Source organism: Hyla sarda, chromosome 3 (assembly GCF_029499605.1).
Source record: "Hyla sarda isolate aHylSar1 chromosome 3, aHylSar1.hap1, whole genome shotgun sequence".
Taxonomy (NCBI): Eukaryota; Metazoa; Chordata; class Amphibia; order Anura; family Hylidae; genus Hyla; species Hyla sarda.
In genome coordinates this window covers 129594801-129614277 of record NC_079191.1, presented here as the reverse complement: position 1 = coordinate 129614277, position 19477 = coordinate 129594801, and the positions used below count along the sequence as shown (strand labels likewise).

General features: G+C 41.5%; 1 protein-coding gene across 6 annotated transcripts in view; it reads left to right on the top strand.

Annotated features, from left to right (window-relative positions):
- Positions 1 to 19477, top strand: part of VEPH1 (ventricular zone expressed PH domain containing 1) — a 560486-nt gene that overhangs the window by 320830 nt on the left and 220179 nt on the right. For all 6 annotated transcript variants that reach the window (XM_056565020.1, XM_056565022.1, XM_056565023.1 and 3 more), the window contains one exon: positions 15711 to 15917. In XM_056565020.1, coding sequence (XP_056420995.1) covers positions 15711 to 15917 — 207 coding nt within the window. The remainder of the gene's footprint in view (positions 1 to 15710; positions 15918 to 19477) is intronic.

Genomic DNA, 19477 nt, shown 5'->3' with positions numbered 1-19477 from the left:
AGAGCCACATGGGCACAAAATGTGTTAGTTCAGAAAACCATAATTACATTCCAAGATTTTAAAATGATTTGAATAAAGATTAGTATGTCTAATGTACCTGTAATTTTAAAAGATTTTTATAAACCTGCATGGCTTTGTTAGATTAGCCCTTCAGAGTGACGAGAGTTATTTTATTTTCATCATAATGCTGCTCCCCTTTTTTACCCTTCTTTACCTTTTAGTGGTTTAATTTGTCAGTGAGTAAAACATATATTAATTCGCAATGGGCGTAGATGGTGTGTAGAAATAGCAACTAATCAGAGATCAGCTTAATTTTTCTCTTAATTGCTCTCATTGGGTGGTATGGATAAACCAGACAGTTTGTTTAAAGCTACTTTTTATGTTAAATATTCTTTTAGAAAGATCTTTGCAGATTGTTTTTAATTTCAATGTCAATATCTATATTGGAAAAACATTGAAATCTTGCAGTTTTCACTCTGGTCACAGAGCCTCATAATATTCTGATACTTGAAGTTCTGTAGAGGTCACTTCTCAGTAGTCTTTTATCATCACAGGCAGGATTACAATCAAAGAGGACACTTATATATAGATAGCACATGATCCACCATTCACAATAGGTAAATTACAAATTCTTCTTCCTCTTCCTCTTTGCACAATGATCTCTGCACAGGTCACAGAGCATGCCTTGAAAACGCTGACAAGTTAATGAATTGCCTCTAATCTACGGATTCTTTTGGTCTATGTGGCTGCTGTGAAGCATATTTCTAAATTATGTAACATAGTAACATAGTTCATGAGATTGAAAAAAGACCAAAGTCCATCAAGTTCAACCTATAACCCTAATGAGTCCCTACTGAGTTGATCCAGAGGAAGGCAAAAAAACACTCATACTAGAGGTAAAAATTATTTCCCGACTCCAAATATGGCAGTCAGAATAAATCCCTGGATCAACGTTCTGTCCCTATAGAGCTAAAATCCATAACCTGTAATGTTATTATTCTCCAAAAATGCATCCAGACCCCTTTTGAACTCTTTTACAGAGTTCACCATGACCACCTCCTCAGGAAGAGAATTCCACAGTCTCACTGCTCTTACAGTAAAGAATCCCCATCTGTGCTGGTGTAGAAACCATCTTTCTTCTAAACGTAGAGGATGCCCCCTTGTTATTGATACAGTCCTGGGTATAAATAGATCATGGGAGAGATCATTGTGCTGTCCCTCTGATATATTTATACATAGTTATTAGGTCTCCCCTAAGCCTTCTTTTTTCTAAACTAAATAACCCTAATTCTGATAATCTTTCTGGGTACTGTAGTCCTCCCATTCCCCATATTACTCTGGTTGCCCGTCTTTGAACCCTCTCTAGCTCCACTATATCTTTCTTGTACACTGGTGCCTGTACACAGTATTCTATGTGTGGTCTGACTAGTGATTTGTACAACGGTAGAATTATTTTCTTGTCGTGGGCATCTATGCCCCTATTGATGCACCCCATGATTTTATTTGCCTTGGCAGCAGCTGCCCAACACTTGTCACTACAGCTAAATTTACTATTAACTAAGACTCCTAAATCCTTTTCCATGTCAGTCGTCCCAAGTGTTCTCCCATTTACTACATAATCCCAGCCTGGATTTTTCTTCCCCATGTGCATTACCTTACATTTATCAGTGTTGAACCACATCTGCCACTTCCCAGCCCAAACCTCCAACCTATCCAGATCTATTTGTAACAGTGCACTGTCCTCTATAGTGTTTACCGCTTTACAAAGTTTAGTATCATCTGCAAAGATTGCTACTTTACTATTCAACCCCTCTACAAGGTCATTAATAAATATAATAAATAGAACAGGATCCAAGACGGATGCCTGTGGTACCCTACTAGTAACAGTCACCCAATCAGAATAAGTACCATTAATAACCACCCTCTGTTTCCTATCATTGAGCCAGTTACTTACCCACTTACACACATTCTCCCCCAGCCCCATCCTTCTCATTTTATGCACCAACCTTTTATGTGGCACCGTATCAAACGCTTTGGAAAAATCCAGATATACGACATACAGCGATTGCCCCTGGTCCAGTCTGGAGCTCACCTCCTCATAAAAGCTAATCAGGTTAGTTTGACAGGACAGTTCCCTCATAAAGCCATGCTGATATGGGGTCATACATTTATTTTTATTAAGATACTCCAAAATAGCATCTCTTAGAAAACCCTCAAACAATTTACATACAACGGAGGTTAAACAAACAGGTCTATAATTCCCAGGGTCACCTTTTGATCCCTTTTTAAATATTGGCACCATATTTGCCATGCGCCAGTCCTGGGGAACAGTACCTGTTACTATAGAGTTTGTGAATATTAAAAATAGGGGTCTGTCTATCACATTACTTAATTCCTTTAGAACACGAGGGTGAATGCCATCTGGACCTGATATAAAGAGCAGCCAAGACAAAATGGCTGCCTCCATAATCATACACAATGCAATAAAATAGACTAAAACAGATCAGAAAATAATTCTGGTATCTGGTTGTAATTAGTAAAAAAAAATTGGTGATACATTCCCTATAATAAATGTTGTCATGCTATTTTAGGACCAAGGTTTCTCCAGTACTATGTGTGTGTTGTCCCCTTTATTCTAACGTTCAGTACATTTCTTTGTTTTAATCTATGTATAAAATGTCACATTATTGCAGAACTATGGAGAATGTGTACATTCAGCCAAGTCAGCCCATGTGTTCACCATTATACTACCCCCTCTTTCAAATCTGTATGGGAGCCAGAAAAATGGTTACCACAAAAGAATAACAGAATTAAGATAGCACAACAAAAGACGTACATTTCTCTGAGTTGCCTAATTTTAGTGTTTTTCTGTATTCCATTGGTGGCTTACATTTGTATGAAAAAAGGTTGGTTTGTAAAAATATGTACCAAGCATGATACTTGATAAAAAAATTTTTTTATACAAGTAGGTAGAGAAAGAAAAAAGAAACACTACCATGAAATGGCAACACAATATCAGTCAAGTCATACGTGTCATACAGGTGATGTTGGACACATACAGCAGTTGAGAAATATAAATGATTTGTTTAGCCCACTGCATGTCTATAAATGTATTATTATTAGAGGAAACAGGCCAACAAGAGAAAAAAAGAACGAAAGAATTAGGAGGAGGGGGGAAGGGAGGGATATGGCATAGAAGCAAGAAAAGCACAAAAAGAAGGTTATTACCCTCAAAATTGTCTCCAATAATTGCTGACATATCCAGGTAGATTACCAAATGAGCAGATAGCTGATGTAATTGATCGGGCTGAGGTCGGAGCAGATGGAGTTTAGCCAATGCAGGTAACAGGCCAGAAGGGCAGGCAGAATACAGTCAACACAGGTAGTTGAGGCAGGCAGCAAACAGTATAGTCAGAAATTTCTACCTCAACTATGCTATCAGAAATAGACTTATGTATGGGACTTTGGGGCACTAGTAATGTAAAAGATCCCAATCTATTTTTATGACCAATTTAAAGCACATAATTGAGAAGTGAAGATTTGTGAGTAACCTTTACCTCTAATGGATAAGGACTGTATAGTGTTAGATCAGAGACTGAAATTATTTGCACACAACATATTTTGAGGTTCAGTCTGAGCCTTAAAAAAATAGCAATTTTTTCAGGCAAAAAACAATTGAAACTTTCAGTTTCATTCGCCCAATGTTCAATGTTCATTCGCCCATTTTTTTTTTTTGCATTTTGGTCCCTTTTTGGCCTTATTCTAATCCTTTTTAAATACTTTTTGGCTAATTTGGGCTATAGCAAAGTCATATTTCCATCAGTTGGAATTGATTGATTTCACTAGATATATGAGAATTCACTGCCTTTTCCAGTCTGTAATTACATTTTTATCATATTTTCATGTTCTCTTCTAAAGTAGTTTGAATCAATAATTTGTAGCCTAAAAACAATTTCTCTATTTCTTCTGTACATAACAATACCAAATATGTTTATATTGCAAAACTTGTGACATTGTTATATTGTAGAGAACAAAAGCCCTATTTTAATTTTAAATGGACACGAGCTATTCACACAATTTGCCAGCAGTGTTGCTATCAAAATGAATCTAAATCACTGGCCCAGGTTTACCACTGCTTTGAATATAATCTAAGACAATGTAAACTTAAACTAGGCAGTTTGCTGTTTAATAAATTTACAGAACGTTATGCGTGGGCTACTTATGTGTGTATGTGTTACACAGCTGTGCCAAATGTGTTAAAAGGCCTTAATACATTTGGTGCATCTTTTACTGTCAGTGCATTACAATCTGCTCTAGCTAGTAGCTGGTGTGGATCCTTTGCTATAATTTTTGCCTATATTATGCAGTAAATTAAAGTTAAAATTTCAGGATGTGGGAAAACATACCCTCCTGAAAAGCCCCACACACTCATTGTAATAGTGTAGTAGTCAGTGCAAAATTAGAAAAAGGAGTAATTTTCAAGAAAAATTTGCTATCATATATGGTTTAATAATTTCAAAACTTACAGATTGTAAGCTGACCTGATACATTTTTAAATAATTATATACTTACTTTTGTTTGGCTACATTTTGTCACTCACTGTATGTGTTATACAACTTTTAGACAGTATGTGAAGTCAGCATGGAAGTACTTCTCAGACAGGTTTACACCCATTCAAAAATAAGGAAGAAGTGATAGCATTGAAATGGTTGACAGCTGGAGAGATACTGTATGTCCACATTTATAAAATCATTTGCAGGTCGATCATCACGTGCAGCTGCGTGATGTGACTGATGTTGTGGCGATATCATGCATCAATTGGACATTGTCTGTGGGTGTAGTTTTGCCTACATGCCATGATTGGGACAAGCACCCGCCGCCTCTTGTCTCAGAGGGGTGTACTTCTGAGACAATCAGGGTGTGGAATTTGTATGTTGGAGAGAAGAACAGGTAGGACCTTTTGTGCTCCCCTTAATTAAAGGGGTATTCCAGATTTTTTGGTTCTTTAAATGTAAGATGGGGCAGCAGTTGTACTCCCCTCATAAGTGCATACCACATACGTACATCTAAGTGGTGTACCATTTTGTTCCTGTTAAAGTCTCAAGGGCCTAGTTACTGTGAAAGGCCAGCCAAACATACATACCTGCTGGCGTTGTAGACAAATACTTTTTTAAGCGTAGTGGAGTGCATTGTACACCATGGTGACCAACAATGGGAAGAACATCTTGTCTGCGCTGCGACAAGGAAGCCTGAGCCATGCGCCCTGCATGGCACACATGTTCAATGTGGTTGTCAAGTGGTTCCTGAAGTGTTCCCCCCATCTTCAAGACATCCTAACAATCTGAAGGAAACTTTGCATGCACTTTAGCAACTTGTACACCACAAAGCACACCCTCCTTGAGGTTCAGCGTCAGAACGGTATCCTCCAAGATAGTCTGATTTGCAACAATTCCACATGTTGGAATTCCACCCTCCATATACAACTATACAAACAGAGAAAAGCAATCACCTATTTCTTGATGATCCAAGCGGATAGGGGGACTCCCCTGTGTAACTTCAATGTCAACCAGTGGCAGCTCATACGTGACACCTGCCATTTGCTTAGGCCCTTTGAGGAAGCCCCCTTATTAGTCAGTCGCCAGGATTATGGGATGAACAACGCCATTATACAGCTTCATTTACTACCACACGTGTAGGAAACAGTGGCTGGTCAGGGCACTGGAGACGTGGCGTCTACATCTCACGGCCACATGAGCCCTGTGGGGGCTGAACTGGAGGAGGAGGGGCACAGTGGAGCACAGTTTAGGTTTCAGGAGATGGGTGGTTTTTCTAGTCATCTGACAGGAGAGGAGGAGCAGGAGCAGCCAGAGGAGCTAGAGGGTTATGAGGAAGGCGAGACAGAGGACCCAGACACACCGTGGCAGTATGCATTGGAGATGAAAGCAGGGAGTCCCTCCTAGTCACTTGCACAAATGACACGATGCATGCTTGTGTAGTGACCACCGAATTGTTACCATTCGGCAGCGGGATGACTTCTGGCTCTCCACTTTATTGGACCCTCAGGTAGGACAAAACTGACCTACTACAGGGACATCCTACTTAGTCAGTTGGCAGATGCCTATCGGCAGGAGCAGTACCAGCTCCATCAGCAGCTGCCTGGGTCTACAGTCACCAATGAGTAGCTTTCCTCACCTGCATAGTGAAGCAACTCATCAGCAGCAGGTAGACCTGGAGCAAGACCTGAACCAGCAGGTGGTGGCAAACCTTTTTTTAAACAAACAATAGAAAAGGTGTGCAAAAAACACCATGTGCCACCTATACCACCAAGTATTGATGTGATGCAAAGACCTCTAAAAGGTGGAAAGGAACAACGTATGGTCCATTGTAACCGGTGGGGGTAAAAACTTACCCTGTAAGGCCCTACTCTTGCATTATTTATTCACTTCTTGGCATGTGTTACTCACCATAAAATGGGCAACCCCACACAGGAACATCTCCCTATTTCCACCTACAAACACTGCCATTTCACAGGGTTTTTAGGTTGAAATAGGGGGAGTTCCTGTGTGGGGCTGCCCTTTTAAGGACGAGTAACACTTGCCAAGAATGGAATTAATAGGGTGAGAGTAGGGCCTTACAGGGGAATTCTTTACCCCCACCTGTGACAATGGACAATATGTTGTTCCCTTCCACTTTTTCGAGGAAAGTTTTACTAGTCTTAAAAAGGGTGGCCCCACACAGGAACCTCTCCCTATTTCCACCTAAAAGCCCTGGGAAATGGCAGTGTTTGCAGGTGGAAAAAGGGAGAGGTTCCTGTGTGGGGCTGCCCTTTTTAGGGCGAGTAACACTTGCCAAGAAGGGAATTAATAATATGAGAGTAGGGCCTTACAGGGTAAGTTTTTACCGCCACCTGTTACAATGAACCATACGTTGTTCCCTTCTACCTTTTAGAGGTCTTTGCATCACATCAATACTTGGTGGTGTAGGTGGCACATGGTGTTTTTTGCACACCTTTCCTTTTGTTTGATTTGAAAAAAATTTGGGGTACATATATTTTATCCTAAGAATATTATTAAAAGTTAAGTTTTACGTAATGCATATCCTCAATACTTACTTGTGCACAATAACACTTTTACAAAAGAGACTGTTTTCTTCTGCCTACCTGCCTCAGCTGCTATTCTGATCCTGCCACCCGCCTGATGCCACACATCTGATGCCAAGTTCTCCTGTTTTCACCCACCTTTGTCACCAGGTACTGGTATTGCAACCCACCACCCCACTATGTCACCAGGTCACTTTCAGGACTCCTGATGCTGCTGATGCCACCTCTAGGCTGTCTCATTCTGTCACCACATGTTCTCCTCATGCTGCTACCATCTCTAGGCTGTCTCATTCTGCCACCATATGTTCTCTTCAAGCTGATGCCATCTCCAGGCTGTCTCATTCTGCCACCATATGTTCTCCTCAAGCTGATGCCAGCTCCATGCTGTCTTTTACTGCCACCATATGTTCTCCTCATGCTGATGCCAGCTCCAGGCTGTCTCATACTTCCACCATATGTTTTCCTCATGCTGATCCCAGCTCCAGGCTGTCTCATCTCATACTGCTACCATATGTTCTCCTCATGCTGCTGCCACCTCGAGGCTGTCTCATTCTGCAACTATATGATCTCCTCATGCTTCCTCCACCTCCAGACTGTGTCATTCAGCCACTATATGGTTTCCTCATGCTGTCACCACCTCCAGGCTGTGTCATTCAGCCACTATATGGTCTCCTCATGCTGCCGCCAATTCTAGGCTGTGTCATTCAGCCACTATATGGTCTGCTCTTGCTGCTGCCAACTCCAGGCTGTGCCATTCAGCCACTATATGGTCTCCTCATGCTTCCGCCACCTCCAGGCTGTGTCATTCAGCCACTATATGGTCTCTTCATGCTGCTGTCACCTCCACGCTGTGTCATTCAGCCATTATATGGTCTCCTCATGCTGCCTCTATGCTGAGTCATTCAGCCACTATATGGTCTCCTCATGCAGCCACCACCTCCACTCTGTGTAATTTTGTAATTTGTCTGTATATGTAGCCTCCAAATTTTTAAAGTTCTGCATTTTATAAATGAATAAATATTTTTAATATGTTGTGCTGCTAAAAACCTGTCAATTTCGGCATTCCTGCAGCATAGGGGTGTCCAGGTTTCTTAGCACCTAACAGTTTTGGGTCTAATACTGTTATTGGGTACATTCACGTGTATATAATCGGCTGCGGGTCTTCCACAGAGGAATATCCAGAAACAGATTTGCTGGGGACCCATTGAAGTCAGTAGCTAGTAACATATTCTGTGTACCCGTGGAAATCTGAACCAATCAGGTTTGATGACCAGAGGCTATTTGTTACAGCCAGATCTGCAGAAACACTGAAATCATCAGGGGAAGGGGACCATAAATATATGGTAGCTCCGCAGACTGGTATACTACTAGATTCTGTATATTTTTGTTACCTGGCCTGGAATGTGAATTTCATATATGGCATGTTTCAAGGGTATTAAACATAATCAATCATCTACCAGTACTACTGTATGCATAGACCTGCTTTTAAACCATTTGTATTAAGGCTTATCTGGTTCACAAAACTATTTTCATATACCTTCTATGGGGATGTGAGTGTTTAACTGAGATCCTCTGCTCAGTTAAGTGGCCAGTTACGTGGCCAGAGCAAAGAGTGGCTGTCGAGCATTACATGTACCATTGAATTGTGTAATAATATCAGTTATGAGATGATTGCTGGTCCCAGCTGCGGGATAATTGTCAGGGACTCTTCTAACAAAAAAGGGATTGCTCAAGGCAGAGAAACCCTTGTATAAAAGTATTTACTATAATAGATAGTGTTTCAGTAAACAATGTACTCAATGCCATGCATATTTTAAAATTTTTCTCTGGCTGTTTTCTCTTATACAGAAATGTTAACTAATGAGGAACATGTATCTACTGAGGACAGAGACACAGAGATGTAATATATAATATCTATACAAATATTTAAGAATTTAGAAAATGCCCCCAGGAAAGCATGTTATCACCTGAGGAATATTTTACCATATAGTAATGTGCATAGTAGGCCATCAGGGAAAGAATGCAGTGTTAAATGGATAGCACATGAGTTGGCAAGAGCAAGCAACATTGTAATCCAAAGCATTTCATTATCATATATATAGTGCTGCCATATTAACATAACAATAATGTTAACCCTATAGATCGAATCAAAAAGTGGAAATAATCAAGATATCTCTTTAATGATTACATCTAGGTGTGCTTTATTACCAACCGTTCTACATTCAACCATGTCGTACTGAGCTTTTTTTTTGTTTTCTTTTTTTGCTTATATTTGTCGCATGAAATGTCTCACGTGAACCAAAGTGCTTTTTGCAACTTTTGGCAGTAAGCAAAAAGCTACAAACGATCTTGCAAAAGTCATTTTCAGCTTTCACTTTGCAGTGGCACAAAAAGTTGCAATCCCCTCCAAACCACATCAAATCTACACTAGCCCAGACCTGGCTTACAAAATTGCCTTTGGAGAGCACTGTGACTTTTTTCTGCAGCAATGTTGCAGATGAGAGGAGAAATCATACAAAATGGTGTTCTGAAGTGATTTATTATTTTTTGCTTATGTGCGCCAAATTTATCAACACCTCTGTGATAGTATAATAAACATGTTGCATGTAAGCAAAACCAAAGCAAAAATAAATGACTTAAAAACACTCTTTCAAAAGACAACAATGATAAATCTCCCTCCCAATAACAAATAATTATTGTGGTTCTTAAAGTATACTTGTCATATCGCAGAAAAAAATTATGTTCATATGTGTTAATCACTAGGTCACACAGAAGCTTTACATGTCTTGTTTATGCTTCTAGCTTCTGTATTTGGCGTACAAATCCCTCTGTTCTGCTGCTCACTCATTTTGACATTCATTGCTCATGTCTGAGACAAGCACTAAACCTGCCATCACTCACCATACATTTGCTTCCTCCCTGAGTCTGCTGTGCTGTGTCTCTTCATCTTATAACATAGGGCAGGAGTGAGCAAAGAGGACTGCTAGTCCCACTCTCACTTACTAGATTTTTTCCAAGCCTGTGATTCAGCTGGGACAAATAATGATGCTGCAGCCGGACAGGATAATGTTCTGGATGGTGTGGGGACCCCTACTAGTCTTTTTTTTATAAGCCATGATTTCTATAAAAAGAAAATAAACATTTTTATGAAGCATATTAGAAAGGTTAATGTTTTGCCAAGATGTACTACATATAAAAGGTTTTCGATTCTGACAGTGCCCATTTAACCCCTTAAGGACCCAGCCAATTTTCACTGTAGGACCCGGCCATTTTTTGAACATCTGACCACTTTCACTTTAAAGGGGTACTCTGGTGAAAACCTTTTTTCTTTTAAATCAACTGGTGGCAGAAAGTTAAACATATTTGTAAATTACTTCTATTAAAAAATCTTAATCCTTCCTGTACTTATTAGCTGCTGAATACTACAGAGGAAATTATTTTCTTTTTGGAATGCTCTCTGATGACATCACGAGCACAGTTCTCTCTGCTGACGTTATTATAATAATAATAATGCTTTATTTATTGTTGTCCTTAGTGGGATTTGAACCCAAGTCCCCAGCACTGCAAGGCAGCAGTGCTAACCACTGAGCCACCATGCTGCCCTTAGCATACATCTGCTGTGCATACATCTGCTGTGCATACATCTGCTGTGCATACATCTGCTATGCATGGTTGCTAAAATGGACAGAGATGTCAGCAGAGAGCACTGTGCTCATGATGTCATCAGTGTTCCAAAAAGAAAGGATTTTCCTCTGTAGCATTCAGCAACTAATAAGTACTGGAAGGATTAAGATTTTTTAATAGAAGTAATTTACAAATATTTTTAACTTTCTGCCACCAGTTGATTTAAAAGAAAAAAGGTTTTCACCAGAGTACCCCTTTAAGCATTAACAACTCTGGGATGCTTTTACCTTTCATTCTGATTCTGAGATTGTTTTTTCATTACATATTCTACTTTATGTTAGTGGTAAAATTTTGTCGATACTTGTATCGTTTCTTGGTGAAAAATTCCAAAATTTCATGAAAAAATTGAACATTTTGCTTTTTTTTTTACTTTGAAGCTCTCTGCTTATAAGGAAAATGAATATTCCAAATAAATTATATATTCATTCACATATACAACATGTCTACTTTATGATTGCATCATAAAGTTGACATGTTTTTACTTCTGGAAGACATCAGAGGGCTTCAAAGTATAGCAGCAATTTTCCAATTTTTCACAAAATTTTCAAAATCGAAATTTTTCAGGGACCAGGTCTGTTTTGAAGTAGATTTGAAGGGCCTTCATAATAGAAATGCCCCACAAATGACCCCATTATAAAAACTGCACCCCTCAAAGTATTCAAAATGAAATTCAAAAGGTTTGTTAACCCTTTAGGTGTTTCACAGGAATAGCAACAAATTGAAGGAGAAAATTCAAAATCTTCATTTTTTACACTGGCATGTTCTTGTAGACCCAGTTTTTGAATTTTTACAAGGGGTAAAAGGAGAGAAATCTTCCTAAAATGTGAAATCCAATTTCTCTCGAGTAAGGAAATACCTCATATATGTATGTCCTCTAAGTCCCTTCTAGAGGACTCAGAAGGGACGGAGCAACAGAGGGATTTTGGAGAGTGAGTTTTTCTGAAATGGTTTTGGGGGGGCATATCCCATTTAGGAAGCCCCTATGGTGCCAGGACAGCAAAAAAAACACATGGCATACTATTTTGGAAACTACACCCCTCAAGGAACATAACAAGGGGTACAGTGAGCCTAAACACCCCACAGGTGTTTCACGACTTTTGTTTAGTTTTCCCCCAAATTTTAAATTTTTACAAGGGTTAATAGGAGAAAATGCCCCCCAAAATTTGTAACCCCATCTCTAATGAGTATGGAAACACCACATATGTGGATGTCAAGTGCTCTGCTGGCGCACTGCAATGCTCAGAAGAGAAGGAGTCATATTTGGCTTTTGCAAATCTAATTTTGCTGAAATGGTTTTGGGGGAGCATGTCCCATTTAGGAAGCCCCTATGGTGCCAGGACAGCAAAAAAAAAAAAAAAAAACATGGCATGCTATTTTGGAAACTACACCCCTCAAGGAACGTAACAAGGGGTACAGTGAGCCTTAACACCCCACAGGTGTTTCACGACTTTTCGTTAAAGTTGGATGTGTAAATGAAATTTTTTTTTTTTTTAACTAAAATGCGGGTTTCACCCCTAATTTTACATTTTTACAAAGGGTAATAGGAGAAAATGCCCCCTAAAATTTGTAACCCTATCTCTTCTGAGTATGGAAATACCCCATGTGTGGACGTCAAGTGCACTGCAGGCGCATTACAATGCTCAGAAGAGAAGGAGTCACATTTGCAAATTTCGCATTTAGGAAGCCCCTATGGTGCCAGAACAGCAAAAAAAAAAAAAAAAAAAACACATAGCATACTATTTTGGAAACTACACCCCTCAAGGAATGTAACAAGGGGTACAGTGAGCCTCAACACCCCACTTTGGATGTATAAATGAATTTTTTTTTTTTTTTTTACTAAAATGCTGTTTTTCCTAAAATTTTACATTTTTACAAGGTGTAATAGGAGAAAATGTCCCCCAAAATGTGTAACCCCATCTCTTCTGAGCATGGAAATACCCCATGTGTGGACGTCAAGGGCTCTGCTGGCACATTACAATGCTCAGAAGAGAAGGAGTCCCATTTTGCTGAAATGGGGGGGCATGTCACATTTAGTGCCAGAACAGCAAAAAAAATTAAATTTGTAAATACATTTCTTTGGAGTAAGGACATACCTCATATCTGGGCGTAGATCGGCTCTGCTCACTGGTCACGGAGGAACAGGAGGGCAGTCAGGGGCCTGGAGCTTCTAGACAGCTGCCTATAGAGCCAGAACAGTGGGACCCCCCTCAAGGGGCATTACATGGGGTACACTAATAACTAACAAGGGGTACAGTGGGACATAAAAGGATGAAACAGGTTGTTTTCCCAGAATGATGACACAGAGCATAGCCAAACTAAAAAATATGCCCACCCCAAATCCGATGCTCTGAATCATCATTCTGCGAATGTGATGTGTGTGGCCGTCCCTAACCTGTTGCCTCAAATACGCACCCCGCTCAGGTGGAGAGAGAGCGCTGCGTATTTGAGGCAACATAAAAAGTCCCCGATGATAGTGACTCAGTGACCCATGACCCATTTTTTTTAATACCCCCAGAGGTCTTATCAGTTGTTTTTTTTTTGTTTGTTTTTTTATGAAATAGTTTTTTGGGACAATTTAGTGGTTTATGGGGTCAACGTTTGGAATGTACTCTGGACTTGGTACATTGGGGTCAAATTATGGAAAATTAAAATGAAAAGGGAAAATTTAGTACTCCATGGAAGTGTAATACTCCCTGAAGCAATCCTTAATGCAGAGGCCCGGATGATCGGGGGAAGTGTCACATTGATAGGTGGTGTCCTTCCGAATCCCCCTCCTGTGACACACTCTGCATTTTTTCTGGGATCGTCCCTTCTTTCCAGTGTGGGGAACTTCACCTGGAAAATGTTGGCCTGGGACGATCCTGGCACCTATAACTCCAGTTTCTTGGGAAGTCCGGCCTGCTCTTTCCCGGTCAGCAAAGATCAGGACCTTTAGGACTTCTTCTTGGAACTGGAGGTATGTCCCTGTGTTGCCAGCGTTCCGGTACAGTACAAAAGAGTTGTACATGGCCACCTGTAACAAGTAGACCGCAACGTTTTTGTACCATACACATGGCCATGTATGGCTTGAGGACTTGATCAGAAAGATCAACTCTCCCCCCCCCCCCCATATACTGATTGTAGTCCAGAATACAATCAGGCTTGAGGACCGTTGTTGTGGTGTGGGGGGGGGGAGGGGCGGGGGAGTGTGTAGTGAGTGCTTGGTTTAACTATGTGTGTGTGATTAGTTATCTCACACCGTTATATAGGCAAAAAAAACACGTAATTGGGCCCGTGTCACGCTAAAAAAATGTGGCGTACTCTTGAGCCCTATTTGGGGGTCAGGGGAGGGGGATTTTTTTTTTACTTTTTTTTTAAACTTTACTACTGGTGTATTCTGTCTCTGATCTAGGGTATCTTTGGGTCTCCTGAGGTGATCCGATCGGTGCAGGGGGGGGGGTCCCTGGCTCCTCTTGCAGCTCTGACCGCTGACTGAACCCAGCTAACGGTCAGCCCTGCAGAGGATGCCGTTTAACCCCTCCCCTGCCGGCTGCTATTGGCTGGACGATCCAGCCAATAGCAGCTCTCCTGGGGGGGTGGCGAAATCGCCACCTCCCCATAGATACAGTAGGTGATAGGGGGTGTATTCTACACCCCCAATTACCTTGCATCTCCGGGTCATCGGGTCACACGTGACCCGTAAGACCCGGAATTGCGCAAATCGCAAGTGCGATTTCACTTGTGATTTGCGCCGATCGCCGACATGACCCCCCTCAGCATTTGTGCAGGGTGCCTGCTGATTGATATCAGCAGTCACCCCAGTCCGATCCCTGCCTGGTGCGCGGCAGGGACCGGAATTCCCACGGGCGTACCTGTACGCTCTGGGTCCTTAAGACCCAGGTACAGAAGGCGTATGCAAACGCCCTAGGTCCTGTACGGGTTAAGCGCTCATGAACCTGGCAGTGCCCTGTACAACAGTGCAAGGGGCCAGATGGATCCTCTAGTTCAGAGTCGTACAGGTTGTTTACACTGCTGCACAGGCTCCATCATTATGTTGACTAGAGATGAGCAAACTTACAGTAAATTCGATTTGTCACAAACTTCTCGGCTCGGCAGTTGATGTCTTTTCCTGCATAAATTAGTTCAGCTTTCCGGTGCTCCGGTGGGCTGGAAAAGGTGGATACAGTCCTAGGAGACTCTTTCCTAGGACTGTATCCACCTTTTCCAGCCCACCGGAGCACCGGAAAGCTGAACGAATTTACGCAGGAAAATTCAGCAACCGCCGAGCCGAGAAGTTGGTGACGAATCGAATTTACTGTAAGTTCGCTCATCTCTAATGTTGACATAATGCTAGATTCAGTCAGAGAGAAGTGCACCAGTTAGCACGTCTCTCCTCAGTTCACTGCTTTCTCCATCTCATTGTATGAGACAGTCTTAATAGTAAGTCTATGGAGCCAGTCGGGATGGGGATAGTAGTAAGCCGGGCAGTGAAGTGCTTTTACCTGATCAAAGGTTTTAAACTGTTGGGATCTGGGAATTCAAACCCCTATCAATTGCTAGATAGCGATACGCTTCAACAAACTCTATCTAGTAAATTGATGAGAGCCTGAACTCTCAGATGCCAACTGATTAAAACATTTGGCATGCATTTATGACATGTGAAACATTTTCAGTGACAGTAATGCTATCAATTGGAGCCATTTTCATTTCTTCAGGTGGTATAAAGAAACAGCTGCAATTTAACACAGTATTGTTTTTTCTTTTAAGCAAATTTATAAAATCACCCATGATGTATTGTTATCATTGTGCTAAAATAAATTTTATACAGTAAAAGTATTATAATAAAAGTATATATTTATAAACAGTACACGTAATATGTGCATTTACAATAATATGCAAATATTGGTTTAATACTTTTATGACAAATTGTTTCATCATTTTTGTGCAGAAAAGAAATTAACATTCCAAAGGAGTCCTCTCTTTATGTCCCTGATACACATCAGAGCTCTTTTCATGTTGGTAAGGGGGAAGAAAAGATGGAAATAGATAATGAAAATGTGGGTAACCAGAAAGACCCAACCTCCAGCTCATCCCCTGTCCTTAAGGAAAACTCCAAACTATCTGGTGAGGATAGAAAGGACAGTGCAGTTAGTGGGTAAGCATCTCTTTTGCATTTACGTTACAATTTTGTCTCTTGATAATTTTTTGCAGTGTCCTATTCTTTGTGGAAATGTCCTTAAGGCATTATTCCTTATATGATCACATCATTACATGACTTGTTGAACTGTTGAGATAACCATTAAACATCACACCCAAAGTGGAGTTTCTAACTCTGAGTCAAATGTCTCAGCAAGAGACCTTTTCATTCAACGCTGAAATAATTTGTCCCAGGTCATGTCAGGATAGTTTGCAATAAAAAAAAAAATACATCTCAATTTTAATGCACTTTAGTAACATCTAAACTAAACAGATGATGTAGACTCACAGTTATATAGGGCAGGGATAAATTGTCCTGTGATAACTACTAAATATGGCCCGGGTGACTTTTGTGTGACTTTTCACAAAAAGTCTTACATTATAACAAATTTAGACGAAATAAAGCAGTCTAAATATATTGATAAATTCCCCTCAATGACCCAATCTAACTGGATCAGAAGATGATAAAATCTGATTAATGTTATTAATTAATGTTAAACTTTTCCAAATCTGATTAATGTTATCATTACAGTTGTATTATCGTGTACCTGTTAGGCTATGTTCACACTACGGAATGTCCGCACAGAGAATCTCCGTGTGGACATTCTGCAAACTACACAGATGCTAGGACCGCACAGGAATGCTCCGTCTCATAGGAGAGGAGCTGTACTCGCTTCAGAGCATTGAGTGTCGGCTACTATCAGTAGCCTCACACTCACTGCTTCTGCCGGCCAGAGGCAATCCCTTTAGACACCGCGATCAATGCCGATCAAAGCATCTAAAGTTAAAGTTAAAGATGCCGGCAGCTCAGTGGAGCTCATGGAACCTGCGCGACGTGATTGCGGGGGTTCCCTGAGCCAAAAGGATGGAGGAGGGTCCTTACCTGCCTGATTCCGCCCGATTGCCAATTCAATGATGTAGCCTGACTTAGAGAGGCTATATCAGTGGATTGCCGATCTTACTGTGTAATGCTATGCCAAAGGCATAGCATTATACAGTAAATGCAATCTAATGATTGCATATAAAAATTCCCTCTGGGGACTTAAAAAGTGTAAAATAAAAAAAGTTTCAAAATTTCTATTAAACCCCCTCCCTTAATAATAACCCCGCTATCATTACTGCACGGAGCAAACTCTCTCCATGCTTAATGACGGGCAATAAAGGGGCTGGAGCATCGTGATGTCACAGCTCCGCCCCTTCGTAATGTCACGGCCCGCCCCGCCCCCTCAATACAAGTCTACGCCCCTTCCTATAGACTTGCATTAAGGGGGTGGGCCGTGACGTCACGATGCTCCGACCCCTGTATCGCCGGTCATTACGCACAGAGCGAGTTTGCTCTGTGCAGTAATGAAAGCGGGGTGCTGCAACAAAGATCCTGCTGGGGACCCCGGGCATGCTGGGAGTTGTAGTTTTGCAACATCTGGAGGTCCGCATGTTGAAGACCACTGTTGGGTTCAGAATCTTTATTTTTTTAGATTTTGCACCTATAAATTGGGTGCGTCTTATATGCCGGTGCGTCCTATAGGGCGTAAAATACGGTATGTGAAAATCCAGAAAAAGTCAAAATTCTAGCAGACCAAGGCTTGTAGAAACATTGGTAAGTCCTGTTATCGGCCCTGGATTTTTATGGGGTGACAGGTTTTGTAGTCTGGTCTTTTATCCCCCTCCCTGTGCCATGCTGCTTTTTTTTTTTTTTTTACAGTACCCAGATCATCACAGGTGATGAAGACAGTATATTATTGGTTTAAAAAGTAGGGAGAGACAGTCTGTAGTGAGAAAAACTCTGCTGTTTACTGCTGTTTGCCCATCTCTACTGAACTCCCACAGTAGTCAAACATTTAAATCAGTTTAATTGATGTTATTATTTACCATAAGAGACAGATAGAAAGACAGCAGCTCCACATACATCTAATGAACAATGTAAGGCACCATAAGAGGACTCTATAAACAGGGTTGGATTAAGAGCATCATGGGCCTGGTGCTGAAGATTGGGATGGGCCTTTTTTAAAAGTATATAAAATGAAAATGCAACACAAAGCAATTTTGTCACATGTTTTATGAACATTAAATTACCAGGATAGCTGAATATATGTTAGTGTATGGAAACTTTGCATATCTTTATAGAATCTGTTCTTTAGCTTAAAAAAAAAAAAAGAAACAACTCACTTTTATGGGGACCCAGAGTGTCAAAGAGTTGTGGTAGGGGGTCTGCTATACCCCCCAGACTGTAACACCTATCCCATGTGACGTCACATCTGCCACTTCTTTGGGTAACACGCAGGGCTTGCTTGCCAGTGACGTGTTGCCACTTGTGAACCACAATCCCTATTCATAGTGCATAGGGGATGCATGTGTCAAAGAAGGCGCGGAGAAGTGTTGCCTTAGCACACCCTAGCCACACCTCTTTGACACTCAATGCACCCCTAAAAAATGTTTTAATTTTTTTAGCGAAATAAAGGATCAAACAACATCTATGAAGATATGTAAAGTATCCATACACCAACATCTTTTATGGCTATGCTAGTAATTTCATATGCATAAGGCTTCTTTCACACTGCTGTTAGCACACGGGGAATAGAGGGAGAAAAATGACTTCTTCTCCTGCTAGTCCCGTTACAAAATAATGGCGCCCTATGGACCCCATTATAGTAAATGGGATCCATTGGGACCCGTTATTGCACGTTGTGCCCCATCTCAAAAACTGCCGTTAAAGGCTAAAATAAAAAGGGCCTAACGGCCGTTTAAAGGGGTACTCCGCTGCTCAGTGTTTGGAACAAACTGTTCCGAACACTGGAGCTGGCACTGGAAGCTCGTGATGTCACACCCCCTCCCATAGACTTGCATTGAGGGGGCAGGGCATGATGTCATGAGGGGGTGGGGCAATGACGCCACAAGCTTCCTGCTCCAGCGTTCAGAACAGTTTGTTCCAAACGCTGAGCAGCGGAGTACCCTTTTAAGGACGGGGCACAACGGCAGTGTGAAACAAACATACGACAGATGCACTTTAAAGGGGTACTCCGGTGCTTAGACATCTTATCCCCTATCCAAAGGATAGGGGATAAGATGCCTGATCGTGGGAGTCCCGACGCTGGGGACCCCCGGGATCTTGCACGCGGCACCCCGTTTGTAATCAGTCCCCGGAGCATGTTCGCTCCGGGTCTGATTACCGGCAACCACAGGGCCGATGGCGCGTGACGTCACGCCTCCGCCCCCGTGTGACCTCACGCTCCGCCCCTCAATGCAAGCCTATGGGAGGGGGCGTGATAGCTGTCACGCCCCCTCCCGTAGGCTTGCATTGAGGGGCGGAGCGTGACATCAAACGGGGCCGGGATTGATTACAAATGGGGTGCCGCATGCAAGATCCCGGGGGTCCCCAGCGGTGGATCAGGCATCTTATCCCTTTGGATAGGGGATAAGATGTCTAAGCGTCGGAGTGCCCCTTTAAACAATTTTAATTTTCACAAGTGTGAACCCCGCCTATCTATAGTGCCCAAATGGTTATAATGCCATTTCTTAGTG